The sequence below is a fragment of the Arvicola amphibius genome, chromosome 5 (genome assembly GCF_903992535.2).
Source record: "Arvicola amphibius chromosome 5, mArvAmp1.2, whole genome shotgun sequence".
NCBI lineage: Eukaryota > Metazoa > Chordata > Mammalia > Rodentia > Cricetidae > Arvicola > Arvicola amphibius.
This window is the reverse complement of record NC_052051.1, coordinates 114,643,477-114,662,277: the sequence shown is the minus strand read 5'-3', so window position 1 is coordinate 114,662,277 and position 18,801 is coordinate 114,643,477. Positions and strand designations below refer to the sequence as shown.

Here is an 18,801-nt window from a genome sequence, read left to right as displayed (position 1 = left end):
TAAACTAACCATTGTAGTAGCTTTCCGCAGAGTTGATGCTTTTACAATTCCTTTCTAAATGTTATTTTAATTACACACCGATGTTTTCATATTAAGGTTGTGAAATTTTAACAGGACAAATACTTTCACAATTCAAGTTTTTTTTAAATCAGAGATCATACTGATTTGTTATTTTTTTTAAATCATGGATTTCTTCTTAGTTGAAAGATACTTGAAAGAAACAGATAAAGACACAATTAAAAGCAAAACTCTATGGATAGTTTTTTTGAGACAGGGTTTAACTATGTAGCCCTGGCTGTCCTCAAACTCACTCTGTAGACCAGGCTGGTCTGAAACTCTCAGAGCTCCATCTACATCTGCCTCCAGGTGCTGGGATTAAAAGTGTGCACCACCGGGGGCTGCAGAGATGGCTCAGAGGTTTAGAGCACTGCCTGTTCTTCCAAAGGTCCTGAGTTCAATTCCCAGCAACCACATGGTGGCTCACAACCATCTGTAATGGGGTCTGGTGCCCTCTTCTGGCCTGCAGGTATACACACAGACAGAATATTGTATACATAATAAATAAATAAATATTAAAAAATATTTAAAAAAGTGTGAACCACAAAGCCTGGCAATAATTATATTTTAAATCAGATGACTGTTTAAGGGAGAAACACACACACACACACACACACACACGGTTAGCTCCACTGCTATAGCTTTCATCCATAGAACAACAAAAAGTGAGGAACACATAATTATCACAAGAAGCCAAACAGTAAATGCCACAACAAAAAAGCTTTCCATTGATAATTTGAAGTGGCCAGTTACTGAAGCAGATGCTATAGACTGCCCAGCAGGAGTGATACAATGTACTATGACTTTTTGTATATATATATATATATATATATATATATATATATATATATATATATTTGTTTTTCGAGACAGGGTTTCCCTGTAGTTTCTAGAGCTTATTTTTAAATGCACATCGGATTTGCAAGTTTTGCTAAAGTTTTGAAAACTTCAAGACTACTTTTCTTCTAGAGACAGTCTAAATTTGTAGACGGCCTCTACATATTTTGGAGTAGGAGAACAATGAACAGACAGTGAACTTTCTGCTGGAGTTCATCCAGATGGCTCGGCAGACAGAAGCACTGGCCTTCCAAGCCTTGTGATGTGAGTTTCATTCTTGGCAGCCATGTAAAAAGTAGAAGGAAAGAATGAAATCCACAACGTTGTCCTCTGACCCGCATGTCTACCTGCACGTTCTTTACAAACAATATTAGTAATAATTTTTAAAATTACAGGCTGGAGTGTGTCAGGGAGAAACAGAGTGAAAGCATTGTTCATCTCTTCTTCAATGGGGGAGTCTACTGAATGAGCTTCAGTACAAAGAAACTCTCAAAAACCTATACTCCAGCAATAACAGCCTGCTTTTGCCCTTCTGGGTTTTGGACTGTTTGTTTAGAAAGGGTCTCACATAGTCCAGGCTAGCCCTGCCTCTATTTCCCAAATTCAGGCATTGTACATATGTAGTATTAAACCTTTTGATCTTCTGATGAATACTAAACCTTCTGCTAAGTAACTGTCCACACACGACATACTGCATAAAATTATGTCCAAGGGGCCATGGACATAAAGCCAAGCTTAAGAGATCTTATTTTGGGAGTCTTTGGTGAAAAAGGAATTAATCACATGAAACAAAAAGAGATTATAGAAACTATAACAGATACATCAGTAGAAAACACTTTTTTCTTTAAGGATCATTTCAGTGACTTTTTTGTGTGTATGGTATTTTCTTTGCATGTAAGTCTGTGTGTATTTTTATGTCTTTCACTCTTGGAGACCAGGAGAGTATCATATCTCATGTAATTGGAGTTACAGAGAGTTGTGAAGCACCATCTGGGTTCTGGGATTTGAACCTACGTCCTCTGAAAGAGCAGCCAGCGCTCTTAACTGCTGAGCCTCAATGACTTTTGTTCGCTTGTTTTGGTTTTTCTAGACAGAGTTTACCTGGCAGTACTGTAACTCTCAGGCTGGCCTCCACCCAGAGATCCACCTGCCTCTGCTTCCCAAGTGCTGGGATTAAAGACATGAGCCCCCACACCCAGCTCCATGACTGCCTTTATAATTACAGTATGTTTAAGCTACAAGAAGTATTCATCTTATATTGTATTAAGCAACAGGAAGAAAATTCATGGAGAACTCTCACTAAATTCTAGGGAGAGTCAGCAAATTTCCACATTGTAGGTAAGATCACTTTCTGAACATTTGAGTTTGGTACGCCATATCTATAAGGCACAGAAGTGCTCATACTTTATTCTTTGAAGAATTAGATGATCACTGTTCAGGATTATTTATCTATTAAATGTATTTGGTTTTGTTGGCATGTGAGTCTGTGCCCTGTGCGTGCCAGGTACCCTCAGAGGCCAGAAGAGGGAGTTGGATCCCTTGGGACTGGAGTTACAGACAATTGTCAGCTGCGATGCACCTGGACGAGCAGCCATTGCTCTTAGCTGCTGAGTCTCCCTCCAGCACTTTTTAACCCACTAAACTTTTCATGGTGGCCTTAGGGACTGAGTCAGCACACTAGGCAGGTGCTCTAACACTGAACCACACCACCGACTCTTCACCAGCATTGCCCTTCCTGAGAATATGGACAGGTGAGTAGAAAGGAGTATTATACTCGCAGGAAACTCACCTGATGGGAGGTTGACTCACTGGAATTACAAAGTGGAAACAAGGCTCCCGCTGAATCTCCAAAAAGTATATCTTGTCCTGAATTCAACTGATCATTACATGTTAGGGAGTTGAACTCTGCCTTCCCCGTGGGAGCAGCACACAGGTTGTAGGAATATGACAAAGTCCCGTCGCTGTAGTTGGGGGGAACTACAACTTCTGACTGAAAGCAGCTCCAGACAGAGGGGCTGGAAGAGTGTCGCAGTCGAAGCGCGATGGCTAGAATCACAGCCAGGAGGAAAAGCACAGAAATCAAGGCCAAGGCCACCACCAAGTAGAACTGCAGCTCGGATTGAGGGTCAGGGGGCAGTGGGTCATCTCTGAGATCTGGCAGGACCTCCTGCAGGCTGTCAGCGAAGATCAGATGCAGTGTGGCTGTAGCCGAGAGTGGTGGCTGTCCACCATCACGCACAGCGACCAGAAGGCGCTGTCGCGCAGAGTCTCGGTCACCCAAGGCACGCGCTGTGCGCACCTCGCCAGTGCGCAGGCCCAGGCTGAAGAGTCCAGGATCGCTGGCCTGCAGCACGTGGTACGACAACCAGGCATTGTGTCCAGAGTCTGCATCCACCGCCACCACTTTGGTGACCAGGTATCCGGGCTCGGCGGCACGCGGTACCATGTCGAAAAGCGCTGAGCCATCGGGCTCGAGCGCGGGGTACAGCACGCGGGGTGCATTGTCGTTGCGGTCGCCTACCAGCACGCGCATGCTCACGTTGGCGCTGAGCGCGGGCGAGCCCTGGTCGCGGGCCTGCAGTGTCAGCTGGAAGGAGCGCAGCTGCTCGTGGTCGAAGGCACGCTGCGCGAACACCACTCCACTCTGTGCGTTCACGGTCACGTATGACCACAGCGATTTAGGTTCCAGGTCGCTGGCTATAATCGAATAGGAGACGTGGCCATTGGGCCCTAAATCCGGGTCAGAGGCGCTAACTTGAGCAATGGAAGCTCCAGGTGGATTGTTTTCTGCTACATGGACCAGATATGAAACCTTTGTGAAAACTGGAGCGTTATCGTTCACGTCTCCAATATGCAAGATGACACTAGAGCTGGAAGAGAGGGGCGGGTCACCCTTGTCGGTGGCTCTGATAGTAATGTTGTATTCTGGGTTCTGCTCGCGGTCTAGAACCCCGTCTGTCACTAATTTATATGTGTTTCTTGAGGAAGTGAGTATTTTAAATGGAACACCGCCTTGTAGTTTGCAGATAACGTCTCCATTGCGTCCAGAATCTTTGTCTCGGGTTTTAAGCAGAGCAACGTGTGTTCCTGGCTCAGCGTCCTCCATTACGAGATCCGGTAGAGACTGGAACAACACTTCGGGGACATGGTCGTTTTCATCCAGGACTTCTATCTCCACCGTACATTGTGCAATCATTCCCCCACCGTCCCTTGCTTCCAAAACAAGGGAATATTCTTTGACTTCTTCGAAGTCCAATGTATCCAGAGTAGTAATTTCCCCGGTATTAGAATCCAGGTTAAATTGTGTGATCTGGCCAGCTTCGCTAAAAGAATATGTGATCTGGGAATTGACACCTTCGTCCTGATCTGTGGCAGCCACCCTAAGCACGGTGGTTCCTGGGTGCACGTTTTCAGGCAGGCTCACCCTGTATATATCTTGGCTGAACACTGGAGGGTTATCATTGGCATCAGTCACTAAGACTAGTATCTGTGCAGTGCTGTTGAGGGGTGGATGCCCAAAGTCCAAAGCAGTCAAGGTCAAGTGGTAGGATTTCTGCTTTTCCCGGTCTAGAGGTGTCTTCAGTACCATTTCAGGGTATTTACTACCGTCTGACTTCTCTTTATTCACCAGTGAGAAATGATCGTTGAGACTCAGCTGGTAATTCTGCAGAGAATTGGTTCCAATGTCTGCATCATGGGCGGATCCTAAGATAAATCGTGTCCCTGGTTTTGTGGACTCACTTATTTGCAATTCAAAGGATGTGTGAGTGAATTTTGGCATGTGGTCATTAATGTCCTCAAGCTCCACGCTCACGTGATAAAAGTTCAACGGATTTTCAGCAACAGCCTCAAATTCCAGAACACACAACGGCTTCTTCCCGCAAATCTGCTCCCTGTCCAGCCTGCTGCTCACTAGCAACTCTCCGCTGGTTGCGCTCACAGTGAAGTAAGGCTTCTCAGAACTGACACGCAGTTTTCGCGTCGGTAGCTCCTGGACACTGAAGCTCAGGTCCTTGGCCAGGTTCCCCACTACCGAGCCGGTGGGCATTTCCTCGGGGATCTTGTAGCGGATCTGCTCAGAGAGCGCGGTGCAGAACAAAGGCAGCAGGAAAGGAAGGAGCACTGGCAGCCTCTGTACCCAGCGCCTTTCGGCAGCGCCCTCCCACATCCTTCTTGTTTCCCTTTGCTCGCTCACCAACCTGGAGACGCCGGGTTACGAGGAAGCTCCGTGCTGCGGATATTCCTTGCTCCAAATGGTCTTTGATGCCAGTTCTAGTTCACGAAACGTTTCTTCTTTTGCTTGGAAGAAGCGGTGTGAAGGATAAGGCGGAGAAAGGGCTCATTGGAAAGCTCTCTGCGGCTGCGCGAGAAGTGGCGCTTCAGGCTCTCCAGACTAGCCAACAGCGGCACCCAAAGTCCATAGTAGGAAACTGCAGCCTCTGTTGTTTGGCGTTTTTTAGTAATTTCCATACATTAAATAACGTTCAACAGTATTGTCAGAAATGCTTTTTAGCGCAAATTTCCAGGATTATGTCTCTACAGGCATAATATATGTTGACATAAGCGTGCTTAAATCTTTAATATTCCACTAGTGAGCCAAACATGACTGTAACAAGTCTTGGCCTATATAATCTTAGGGAGCAATAACATTGCATATTTATTGAGCAGCAATATGGTGGTATAAATTTCCTTCTTTTTTTTTTATCCCAAATGCTTTATCTCCTTTTTAAGGCATATACAGTCTGATTTACTTCATACTTCATTTTCTGAGAGTGTCAATCTTCTTCTTCTTCTTCTTCTTCTTCTTCTTCTTCTTCTTCTTCTTCTTCTTCTTCTTCTTCTTTTTCTTCTTCTTCTTCTTCTTCTCCTCCTCTTCCTCCTCCTCCTCCTCCTCCTCTTCCTCCTCCCCCCTTCTCCTCTTTATTTCCTTCCTCCTCCCCCTTCTGCTTCTTTATTAGTCTCCTCCTCCTTTTCTTCTTTTTAGACAGGGTCTGTCTACATAGAGTGGCTGTCTTGGAAGTATGTCCGCCAGGCTGACGTTGAATTACAGAGGTTCACCTGCTTCTGCCTCCCGAATGCTGGGATTAAAGATGTGCACCACCATGTCTGGATGAAATTTGTTTTCACCCAGGTGCAATTCATACTCATCATTCAACTCATTTAATTTTGCAAAAATACTTTGAACAATTGCCTCACAGTACTGTTATGTGATTCTCGCTTCCACTACCTCCGGTGAAGAAATGATACAGGCTGAAGTGTTAGGCACCTCGTTTCCCATTACAGTTATTCTCATTATAAACTATAATATCAATACTCAAATCACTGAGGGAACAACTGTTCACTTTGTGATGCTCAGGAACTAAAGACTACAGAACTCTGGTACTGGTCCCTTCTGACGCACTTGCTTTATATTTCAAGATAACTTCAGAATTGAGGGGAACCTCCCTGGAGAGCTTGCTTTCAATAGCTCCCCGAGTTTAGTGATGACTTCTTCTCTTTGTTTAAAAATGTATTTGAGAATCTAATACATGTTGATTATATCTGGAAACCCTATTTACAACAGTGTGCCTTTCTTCACAAAATGTAATATCGTAATAGTCTCACTAACTGGTCACACGACGGAACACCACAGAAGTGAAATATTCTCTTATGCTACTAAGTGCTTGCTCATATGGAAAATCCAAAACATACAGCACTGCAATAAAAACATTCTGTGAAAGAATATGGAAGTAGCCAGTCCCCAAAGTCACTCATTTCTAGTCTTCTGTCCCCCAGCAGAACAGATAGATGGATGTGAATATGGCCTGGGGTTTGAGAGCAAGAGGGGTTATTTCATAGGACCAGCGTTCCCAGTGCCTTCACAGACACTTCAGGTGGAGTACCACCGAAAGAGTACATCGGAGTTGTGTGTGAAGAATGCAGTTATTTATTTCTCCAAAAGAGTTACAACACTTGAAAAGATACTGGGGGTTGAGAACGAAGAAGAAGCTGGCCTAGAGGTCTTGTTTCTGTCTCCTGAAGGTTGCAATCAAGCAAAACCATCACACCTACCTTGAAATGCCACCTTACTTGACAAATTTAATCTATTTTGACCAATTAGTTTTTTTGGATTTTTGAGATAGTTTCTCTGTGTAGCCATGGCTGTCTTGGAACTCGCTCTGTAGTCCAGGCTGGCCTCAAACTCAGAGATTTGCCTGCCTCTGCCTCCTGAGTGCTGGCATTAAAGGTGTGTGACCATTACCCAGCATGACCAATTAATTTTATTGTGTTATTAGATACCATGTCTATTTTCATACAGATGTTAGTGACTGTTAGTGATGCTTGACATATTTTATTCTTTTATGTGAACTGTGTGTGTGTGTGTGTGTGTGTGTGTGTGAAGACCAGAGGTGAATGTCAGGCATTGTTCCTCAGGAGCCATCCAACATATTTTGAGTCAGGGTCTCTCACTGGGACTTGGGCTTCACCAGTTATTTTTTTAGGCTGGCCGGACTAATCCCAGAGATCTGCCTATCTCTGCCTCCCCAGCACTGGGATTAGAAGTGCACCACCATACACAGGTACTTCCGCATGAGTACTGAGAACTGAACTTGGGTATTAATGCTTGTGCAGGAAGCATTTTACTGGATAAGGTATCTCCCCAGCTGGACACATTTCATCTTTGAAGCATCTATCTAATATTCTATGAGCAACCCAGCTTTAGTAGATGAGTATGCTTTACATAGTTGAGCAAGTAATCATGTTTTTAAGGTCACTAAGTTGAATTACAGGGAGAGAGAAGCAAAGCAGAGAAATGCTTCAGGTTGAAAAGATCATTAACACTGTTTTTTTAAAAAATAGATTTGAATTCTAAGAAGAATCCCAGGAAGGTAGCCAAAGAGAAAGACTCAACAATTCATTTCATTTAGATAATATTTGAGTTAAGAAAACTAAGGGGAAAGTAGGTAGACAGCACAAAAACATGTTAGTTTACTTAGGCACATTCTTAGACACAGGGTTTAGTTAAAAGAGATCACAACCTATGTGCTTCTTGCTAACATACAACCACTGAAATAGAATGATAACCTTTCTGCAATATTTTAATGTTTTTAATCTACATTTCTAAGTGTTTGTCTTTGAAAAATGATAGAGAGAGTTGATGCAAAATTTAATTCTTATGGAAAGAAAGATAAAGGCAGATGGGCCTTTGGAGATGGCTCATGGAGAAATTGCTAGACTTGAAAGTGTGAAAGTCACAGTTTGGATCCTCAGAACCCATGTAAGTGCCAGATAGTCATGGTGGCACACCTGTGATCCCAGAGCACAAGAGATGGAGACAGGAAACCTCAGAGCAAGCTGACTAGTCAAATTACCCAGCTCTGGGTTTAAATAAGAGACCCTCCCTCAGTAGATAGGGTGGAAAGCAATAGAAGAAGACACCTGGCGTCATGAGAATACTGCATTCACACAGCCCACAGAAAAATCAAAGACATGAACTCACCTGCGTACTTGGGGCTTCACCCTTACATTCTTGAAAATCTATGGATGTTAACAAAGAATCACTTTTCTCACAGCTGTCTTGGCTGATAAGAGTATCCACGTAGTTGGGCTGAGGGAAGATAATGTGGCTCTTTCGAGAGTCTGCGGTGAGTGAAACCTCATGGGAATATGTTTGCAGGAAAGCCTGAACCCCATCCAAACCTACAAAGTGCGAGGCAGGCACATCTTCCAGCCCACCACCTGAAGCAGGCAGCCTGTGTGACTTGTGCCAACGCCACAGTCTGAGAGCCAATAGCACCATGACAAAGACAAGGAAAACACAGGAAACAGTGGCCACTGCCACCACCAGGTAGAGAGTGATGTCCGAATCATCAGGTTCGCTGGGGGTCCTGATGCTGCCCAGGTCTGCCAAAACATCAGGAATGCTGTTGGCCACAGCCACAGTGAGTGTCACAGTGGCCGAGAGTGGCGGTTGGCCATGGTCCTGGACAGCTACCACCAGGCTCTGTTTAAGTGCATCTCTATCCAGAAGGGCCCTTGCTGTCCGCACCTCACCTGTGTGTAGCCCTACTGAGAAAAGCCCTGGCTCACTGGCTTTAAGCAACCGGTAGGACAGCCAAGCATTTGGGCCTGAGTCTTTATCCACAGCCACCACCTTGGTCACTAGGTACCCAGGTTCTGCAGAGCGGGGAGCCAGCTCCACCCCTGTGGAAACATCAGTGGGGAGAGCAGGGTACAGGATCTCAGGGGCATTGTCATTCTGGTCCAGCACAAAGAGGTTCAATGACACATTACTGCTGAGAGGTGGGTCCCCACTGTCACGTGCAGCCACTCGTAGTTGTAGGTTGCGAAACTGCTCATAGTCGAAGGATCCAAGTGCATAGAGGACACCAGTGTCAGAGTTGATGGAGACATAGGACGACACTGGGGTCCCCTGGATGGTGTCCTCAGCTAAAGCATAGGTGACTTGGGCATTCTTGTCACTGTCAGGGTCTTGTGCGGTCACTGAGAAGATGGAGGCGCCTCTGGGATTGTTCTCGGGGATGTAGATGGAGTAAGAGGAATCAGAGAAGGTGGGCGGGTTGTCATTGGTGTCTGACACGTGAATGGATATGTGACTTTCTGTGAACAGAGGAGGAATTCCACCATCTGTGGCTTTCAGGGTGATGTTGTACATGGACATCTCTTCCCGGTCCAGGTTTTGTGCAGTGACCAGCCTATAATAATTATCAATTGATCGTTCTAATTTAAAAGGCAGCTTTTCTGAAAAGGAGCAGCTCACCTCTCCATTCTTTCCTGAATCTTTGTCTTGGAGGTAGAAGAGAGCGACCACTGTCCCAGGTGGTGTATCTTCAGGGACTGGACTGCTCACAGATGTGACAGTCACTTCTGGGGCATTGTCATTCACGTCTAAAATCGTGATCAGTACTTTCGCTTTGGTCAGACTACCAGCACCATCTTGAGCCTGAACTTCCAGTTCATAGAAGCTGGATTCTTCATAATCCAGACCTCTTAAAGTCGACAATTCTCCTGTGACAGAGCTCAGGTGGAATATTTTCAGAAGTTCTGGAGTTATTTTCCAGAAAGAATATGTCACTTCCCCATTGACTCCCTCATCCAAGTCAACAGCATTTACTGTGAGAAGTCTTGTGCCTACTGGCACGTTCTCAGGGACCGTCACTTGATACCGGGGCAGAGAGAAGACTGGCGTGTGATCATTCACATCCACCACTGTCACGCGGATGCTGGCGGTGCCAGATCGGGGTGGGTCTCCGCCATCATAGGCCGTGAGGACCAGGTGGTGAGCCCCCTCTTCTTCCCGATCAAGAGCCTTCTCCAGCACCAGTTCCGGGTACTTAGTTCCATCATCTCCACTTTGCACAACCAGGGAGAAGTGGCGATTGGGACTGAGCTGGTATTTCTGGAGGGAGTTCGTGCCCACATCTGAATCGGTAGCTTCCTTTAGTGGAAACCGCACCCCAGGAACTGAATTCTCCATGATTTTTATGTTTATTTCTTCCGTTAAGAATCTGGGGGCGTTGTCATTAACATCCATTATTTCCACCTCTATAGGGTAAAGATTCATTTTGTCTTCTATCAAAATGTTAAAGCTTATGAGACACTGCGGGCTCTGGGCGCACAGCTCCTCCCGGTCTATCCTCCCCGCGGTGACCAAGCTGCCGCTCCGCGAGTTCAGAGAGAAAAGCTGGGTCTTACCTTTGGAGATGATGCGGACTCCGCGCTCCGTCAATTCCTGAGGCTTCAGTCCCAGGTCCTTGGTGATATTTCCCACAAAAGACCCTTTGTCTGTCTCTTCAAACACTGAGTAGAGAATCTTTTCTGCCCGGGCTTCCCAACCGGTCCCCACAAGGATGGAGAGCAGCAGGAATCCTCTGTAGTCCGCGCCCCTCTGCCCAGTCGCCATTGCTGTCCTGCGGATCTGGCTCAGACTCTGAGAGGTCTCGGAATGTGCCTCAGGTCCCGGTTGTGTCCTCCCGGACCCCCAGGGTGCGGAAGAGAAGCAGGGAATCCAGCTGATTAAAGGGTTGAGCTTGGCGCAGCTCGGAGGAGGGCTAGTATCAGTCTGTCCTTTGTGCTGTAAACTCGGTGGTTCTGAGCGGCACCATCTTCTCCTGGTTGGTGAACAGCGGCACGCAGAGTCCTTTTCAGGTTACTGCACCATCTTGAAGCAAAATGAACTGATTTTACAGAAAGCTGTTTACTTCTTCAAAACTTCTCTTTATTTAAGTTTCTTCACCTCCGGACACTACGAATATACTTTAAAGATGCATTTTAAGGTATAGACTATTTGATAAATCCAAATGCTTTTAAAAACATCTTCTCACGGAGCGAGTTTGAAGTTATGTTCTTGGGCACCAATTCACATTTTAGTTAGAGGAAAATTAAGCTTTTGTAGGCAAAGATGTAAACTTTATTTAAGTCTATCTGGTAATTCTACACTGCAAATATATCTTTATATACTATGTTACCTTCTGTTGATGAACAGTTGTTTGAAGCTCTGTTCAGTTTATTTCTCCCTAAAAATGTAGATATTTTACATCGACTCTCTCTGCTAGTTTATTCTTTCCCTTGACAACTGCCACTTTGACAGCTGTTTGATCAGAAACGGATGATACATGCAGATGATAAAACAGCCAGGTGATCTTGTGGATTTGTTTCCATGAGGATCCAGAACCCAATACACGGTCAAACTCTCTGACAGCTTAGCTTGGTGCTAATTATTTGCATGGTAAGTTGTTTGAAAGCTCCTTTAGTTCCTGATTTCCTGATGTTCCATAGTTAGTTGACCAGCTCCCGTGAATAAATGGCTATGGTGAGGGTAGAAGCAGATGGATTTTTCTACAGTGAAATGCTTTATTTGTTCAAATTTTATGGTCACAGGATGCTCAGGTGAAAGACTAAAATAAACCAGGCATTTACCCACGAAGCCCAGTTAACTTTGGCAGTGCTGATGGATAGTCAAGATGCAGTTTAAAATCACTCAATATTGATGATAAAGTTAAATAGCCCTGGTCCTCTCAGAGCTTATAACACAATCATATTTTTTGTTTTTTTTGAGACAGGGTTTCTGTGTGTAGTTTTGGAGTCTATCCTGGCACTTGCTCTGTAGACCAGGCTGGCCTTGAACTCACAGAGATCTGCCTGCCCCTGCCTCCCAAGTGCTGAGATCAAAGGTGTGCATCATCACTGACCAGCTGTAGGAGGATACTTAATTCACATGGCTAATACATAAGATATGGATTCTTTAAAATTAGTGTTGAATTAAAACAAAACCAAAGAACCATATTACCAATGTTCAAACAAACCAACTTGAAAACTCATGACTGGAAAGAAAAACTTCCATAATAACTACAAACATATAAATGACACATTGTCGACTTAGGAAAACATGTATTACTCCCATCTTCTTATTTAAAAGCATAAACTAGTCAGGTATGGTGGTAGTCTAGCATTTGGGAGGTGGAGGCAAGAGGATCCCAAGTTTATGGCCAGGATGGTCAGACAGGGAGTTCTAGCCTGCACTGTGCTGCACAACAAGATCGTGTCTAAAAACTTGTTAGTTTTGGTTTTCTTCTTCTCTCTTTCCCTTCTTTTCTTGCCCATTTTTCTTTCCTTTTTTCTCTTCCCTCTCTTTGTTCCTCCCTCCTCCTTCCCCTGTGGCAGTGTTTAAACCAAGGGCATCAGAAGGGCAAGGCAAGCCAGGCAGTGGTGGCACACGCCTTTAATCCCAGCACTCGGGAGGCAGAGGCAGGCGGATCTATGTGAGTTCGAGGCCAGCCTGGTCTACAAGAGCTAGTTCCAGGACAGGCTCTAGAAACTACAGGGAAACCCTGTCTTGAAAAACCAAAAAAAAAAGAAGGGCAAGGCAAGCTCATTGTTACTTAGCTTTGTAGTGTTGAGGATTGACACGGGAGCTTTGTACATAGCCGGCAAATCCTGGACCAAAGATCTGGCTTCCAGTCTCTTAATTTATCTTTATTATGACTGTCAGCATCAGGTTACGAAGGAAGAGTCCCATACATTTTCAATTATGTATTTCTAAGCTTGTTTTTATTTCATGTGAACATTGAGGAGTATGAGTAGCCAGCCCGTTCCATTGTTAGATCACGGAATCTTCTAACAGGATTGGGAAAAATTTAATTGTTCAGCAGCTCTGCACATTATTGGATCTTCTGAATTTTATTAATCCCTTGGCTATCAATTTTATCCCATCTGCCTTGAGGCAGCTTCTCACTGTGTAGCACAGGCTAGCTTCAGACTTCTGCTTCAGTCCTCTAAGGTCTGGGATTAAGATGTACACCACCACACCTACCTAATCCTCAACTGCTTACTTTTGAGGAGGGCCAATCAGAGACTCTCCCACCTCAGTGAGAGTCCCTTTCTTGTTATTCCTGTTGGAGTAACTTTGACAATTAAGGAACTATCATTTTTTGCTTGGTAATCCATAACATTATCTGTATCTTCAACCATAAAGAATAAAATCAACTCCTCTGAATAATAACCCTCATTTCCTTCAAATCCTTAGATATAGAGTTCCTACGTGTTAAACTCTAGTTCCTGTGTGACAGAAGCTTATTTTCTTTAAATGCTAAATTATGCAAATTTTCACTTGTATACATTAAATCCATTAAATCTTCATCCTCCAATTCACTAGTCAGGCTATATTTTTAGAGGTATTTCCTTTAAGTGATTTTATATTAAAATTCATTTTCATTATTAATTTTTATCAAGTACCCAATACACATATGTTATTGTAGTTAATTTAACTGTATAGCAATTATAATAATAGTGATGTCAATAAACTTGTTAACTATACTACTTTATTGCTGAAAAGAGATTCCACAAAGTTGTTTTATTTCATCTTTTAGAACTGTGTGAAGTAGATAAAGCAAGGTTTAAAAAGTTTAGTATCGCCGGGCGGTGGTGGCGCACGCCTTTAATCCCAGCACTCGGGAGGCAGAGGCAGGCGGATCTCTGAGTTCGAGGCCAGCCTGGTCTACAAGAGCTAGTTCCAGGACAGGCTCTAGAAACTACAGGGAAACCCTGTCTCAAAAAACCAAAAAAAAAAAAAAGTTTAGTATCAACTGGAAGACCATAGAGATTCTCATTGGCTTAAAAGAGTGACAAATGGCTCCAAGCATATTATTCCATTTTTTAAGCCCCAAAGATTAGGCAGTCCCCTCCAGAGGCATCAGTGATTTTTAGAATTTAATTCATAAGAAGTAAAAAAAGGTTGTTTCTTTGGAATCATTGCAATGGCAGCAGCCAAGACGAAGCTCAGTGCATTTGTGACCTCTGACTGAAGCAAGAACCATAAAGGGCCGGTTGTGGTGGCGCACGCTGGTAGGATTTGCTGAAGGAGGCAGAGGCAGGAGGATCACGAGTTCAAGGGCAGCATTTTAAAATGGCGCAGCTTTTTTCCTGATACGGCTGAAAACCGAAAAGCATGAGGTTGCCTTTTTATCAACACTATTTAAGTGTTTCATGGCAGGTCCTCTTAAAGAGCTGCAGGGTTTTGCAGCTAAAGCTGAGTCAGGAAGCCTCTCTTAGTAAGAGTGCTTGCTTGCCTCTAGCAAGCAGAGCAGATCCGAGAAATTGCTGCTACCAAGAAAATATGCTTTACTCTACTCTTTCCCAAGCATTCTCAGGTTTTCTGTGGATTCGGTTATCCACGTCTGGGCGCCATTTGTAGAAGGAGCAGTGGGCCGCGTTCTGCCGCCCCGCTCCCAGCTGCCTGGCTAGCTTATGCCCCAAAATAACAACACACAAACTGTATTCATTTAAACACTGCCTGGCCTATTAGTTTCAGCCCCTTATTGGCTAATTCTCACATCTTGCTTTAACCCATATTTAGTAATCTGTGTAGCACCACGAGGTGGTGTCTTACTGGGAAAGACCTTAACCTGCGTCCATCTCAGAGAGGAGAGGCATGGCAACACACCTTCCAGCATTTGGAAGGTTATGTGTTTTCCTCTGTTCAGAGATCAGAGACAAACACATGATGTCCTTGTGAAAGGATGCCACTATAAAGGACGGCGGATCAGCAAAGCCACTCAGCTTTAAACGTAATTTATATTGAACATGTGTAGCAGGAAAATGCTAATAGCTAAATGGCCCATTAGGCATTTACACCAGCAATCAGTTTATGGCCAGGTCAGCATCAGACAAATGTCACAAAAGGATACTGGAACAGAAAGTCAGCCCTCTCTAAGTAGGGCATGGGAAGAAACAACCAAGACGCAAAGATTGAAAATGTGCACATAACTTTCACTAAGAACGGCGAAAGTTGGTCGAATGCTTGCCTAGCATGCACTATGCCCTGGGTTTGATTCTCCACTTGATAAACACTTGATAAACCAGGTGTGGTAGTACACACCCCTGAGGCAGAAGCAGAAGGATTGGAAGTTCAAGGTCAGCTAAGTGAGGACAGCTTGGGAAACAAGATATTTTGTCTGAATAAAAGGAAAATAACTCTCATGTGGCGAATCACCATTTTGGAAGACATCTGCAATTATTATGTAATATTGAGAGAAAATGAAAAACTAAGATCTTAACTGTACATAGTAGAAGCTTTAATTCCAGTTTCCAGATTTGAATAGAAATTGCCTAACTCTCCTATAACAGGAAAAAAAAATCCCTTGGAAATGAGATGTATAAAATCAAAGCTATAGAAGAAAGGAGTAAACAAATACAGAGTATGAAATAAGAATTTTTTCCTATGATAATCAAGAAAGAGACAGAGCTCTGCTGATAGAAATGGAAAACACCAGAGTTATATTGCGAGTTTTCATTGCTGTGACAAAAACATCCTAAGAAATTAACTAAAAGGGAGAGAGATTTGTTTTTGACTCACAGGTTCAGAGTTTTGTTCTCTGTACTCGTGCGCTGTTACTCTGAGGATGTGGTGAAACCGAACATCACAGTAGGAGCGTGTAGTAGAACTAGGCTGTTCGCCTTGTGGCTTCAGTAAACACAACTCCAGGGAATATTATACCCTTCAAGGTTGTATCTCCAAGCAACCAACTTCCTCCTACTGGGACCCACCCTCCAGAGCTTCTGTCGCTTACCTTTAGTCCACCCACTTATTAACCCATCAATGGATCGATCCACTGATGAGGTCAGAATTCTTACAATACAACACCTGTCCGAAAGATCACCTCTCATTGGAGATGAAGCCTTGGCTCTCTGGGAGACAGTTCATATGCAAACAATGGCAAATATGCAAATATGCAAAAGAGAAAAGACTTATCGCTGTTCAAAGAGAACATTACAATTTACTGTATATTTTTAAATAAAAGCAATAACCTTACCTGATCAAGAGAGTCTTCCTCTTTGCAAAAAGCTGAGTCTTCCTGTATCAATAAAGGTTCATTTTTCTCACAGCCCTCCTGACTGATGAGTGTGTGGGCATAGTTGGGCTGGGAAAAGATCAGATGACTCTTCCTCGAGTCTGCTGTGAGGGAGACCTCGTGGGAATAGGTCTGCAGGAAAGCCTGTACCCCATCAATACCCACAAAGTGTGAAGTGGACATATTTGATACACCTTTCCTTGTGGCCTTCAGCAGTCTTGACTTATGCCAGTGCCACAGCCTAAGCACTAGGAGCCCCATAACAAAAGCAAGGAAGATGCAAGAGACGGTGGCCACTGCCACCACCAGATAGATTGTAAGGCTTGAATCATCAGACTTTTGTGGAAGATCAAGGCTGCCCAAGTCAGCCAGGATGTCAGGAATGCTGCTGGCCACAGCCACAGTGAGTGTGACAGTGGCCGAGAGAGGAGGCTGGCCGTGGTCCTGCACAGACACCACCAGGCTCTGCTTCAGAGCATCTCTGTCCAGCAGGGCCCGGGCAGTGCGTACCTCGCCTGTGTGCAGCCCCACTGTGAAGAGCCCTGGCTCGCTGGCCTTGAGCAGGCGGTAAGACAGCCAGGCATTCTGTCCTGAGTCTTTGTCCACTGCCACTACCTTGGTCACTAGGTACCCAGGCTCTGCAGAGCGGGGTGCCAGTTCCACACCAGTAGAACCATCAGTGGGGAGGGCAGGGTACAGGATCTCAGGTACATTGTCATTCTGGTCCAGCACAAACAAGTTTAGTGACACATTGCTGCTGAGTGGGGGTTTCCCTCTGTCGCTCGCCGACACCAGTAGATTGAGTTCTTTAAACTGTTCATAGTCGAAGGAACACAGTGCATACAGGACACCAGCGTTGGAGTTGATGGAGAGGAGGGAGGAGAGAGGTGCTCCCTGGAAGGTCTCTTCCAGAGAGTAGATAATTTCGGCATTCTTGTCACTGTCAGGGTCCACTGCGTTCAAAGAGAAGATGGAGATGCCTTTAGGGTTGTTCTCAGGGACATAAACAGAGTAGGATGAACGGGAGAAAACTGGCGGATTGTCATTAATGTCTGCCACATCCAAGGAGATGATCCTTGCTGTAGACAGAGGTGGCGTTCCTCTGTCTGTGGCTGTCACAGTGATGTTGTATGAGGACACCTGTTCCCGATCCAGTTCTGTCTTTGTCACTAGTCGAAAATAATTGTCTAGCGATTCTTCCAGTTTAAATGGGAGACTGTCTGAGATAGAGCATGTCACCAGGCCATTCTGTTCAGAGTCTTTATCATAAACTTGCAAAAGAGCAATTACTGTCCCCGGAGGTGCGTTTTCAGCAACTGCTCTGCTCCCAGATGTTACGGCCACTTCTGGCGCGTTGTCGTTCACATCCAAGACGGTTATTAAGACTTTGGCTCTGTCCTGAAGACCTGGCTGATCCCGCGCTTCAACATCCAGCTCATAAAATTTCGAATCCTCATAGTCTAGAGTTTCAGAAGTGGAAATTTCTCCAGTTAGACGATCCAAGCAGAAAATCTGTGAGATCTCTTCTGTGAGCTTCACAAAGGAATATGTTATTTCTGCGTGGACTCCTTCGTCCTGGTCGGTGGCATTAACTGTTAAGAATCGGGTACCCACTGGCAGATTTTCAGGAACACTTACACGATAGATAGGCTGAGCAAAGACTGGGGCATTGTCATTCGTATCTACAACAGTTACCAGAATGCGTGCCATGCCTGTCCGGACAGGCTCACCACCATCCATGGCAGTAAGGACCAGATGGTGAACCGCTTCTCCCTCCCTGTCCAGGGTATGCTCCAACACCAGCTCTGGGTACTTGGGCCCATGGGTTTGGCTTTGCACATGTACTGAGAAGTGATTATTATCACTGAGCTTGAAGCTCTGAATGGAGTTCACTCCCACATCAGGGTCATAGACATCCATTAGTAGAAAACGAGAGGACGGAGCTGCATTTTCGAGAATTTTCACTTCCAAATCTTCCTTTAAGAATCGCGGTGCATTGTCATTAATATCTACTATTTCCACTTCCACGGGATAAAGATTTAGTTTATCCTCCACAAGGATGTTAAAGCTCACGAGACAGGGCGCGCTCTGGGCGCAGAGCTCCTCCCGGTCTATCCTGCCCGCGGTGACCAAGCTGCCGCTTCGCGGGTTCAGGGAGAAAAGCTGCGACCTACCTCTGGAGACGATGCGGACCCCGCGCTCCGCCAGCTCGCGGGGCTCCAGCCCCAGGTCCTTGGCGATGCTGCCCACGAAGGAGCCTTTGTCCAGCTCCTCAGGAATAGAGTAGCGGATCGGCCCAGCTTCGGAACTCCACAACCACCACAGGAGATTGAAAAGCAGGAGCAGCTCACAACAGGGCGGGCGCCTCTGCAGGGCCGCCATGACAAGCTTGTTAAAGACTTCCTAGCGATTACTGGTAGGACGAACAGCTCCACCCCACTTTGCAATGCACAAAATTAGAGGTGAAGGTCCTTAAATGAAGAGAGACCAGTTGATAACCATTTCAGGTTAGAATTCCCGCACAGCAAACAGGACACAACCGGTTCCTACTGATTTT

The 18,801-nt window shown here is 45.0% G+C and overlaps 3 protein-coding genes across 6 annotated transcripts in view; all 3 read right to left on the bottom strand.

The window, feature by feature from the left end:
• The window catches only part of LOC119814114 (protocadherin gamma-A4), a 170,993-nt gene that overhangs the window by 108,693 nt on the left and 43,499 nt on the right, over window positions 1–18,801 (bottom strand). The window contains exon 1 of one of the 4 annotated variants that reach the window (XM_038329460.1): window positions 2,684–5,169. The exons of the other annotated variants lie outside the window; for them this stretch is intronic. Coding sequence (XP_038185388.1) covers window positions 2,684–5,062 — 2,379 coding nt within the window. The 5' untranslated portion in view covers window positions 5,063–5,169. Of the gene's footprint in view, window positions 1–2,683; window positions 5,170–18,801 lie in introns of those variants that run through there. 4 annotated transcript variants of the gene reach the window in all.
• On the bottom strand, window positions 8,357–10,798 carry LOC119814285 (protocadherin gamma-A7-like). Its single transcript, XM_038329837.2, has one exon. It carries the CDS (start codon window positions 10,796–10,798, stop codon window positions 8,357–8,359), a length of 2,442 nt encoding a protein of 813 aa, XP_038185765.2.
• Window positions 10,912–18,626, bottom strand: LOC121677183 (protocadherin gamma-A6-like). The gene is made up of 4 exons (XM_042055069.1): window positions 16,206–18,626; window positions 15,963–16,080; window positions 13,259–13,355; window positions 10,912–11,056 (listed from the first exon to the last, which is right to left on the bottom strand). The coding sequence occupies exons 1-4, from the start codon at window positions 18,624–18,626 to the stop codon at window positions 10,912–10,914; spliced, it is 2,781 nt and encodes a 926-aa protein (XP_041911003.1).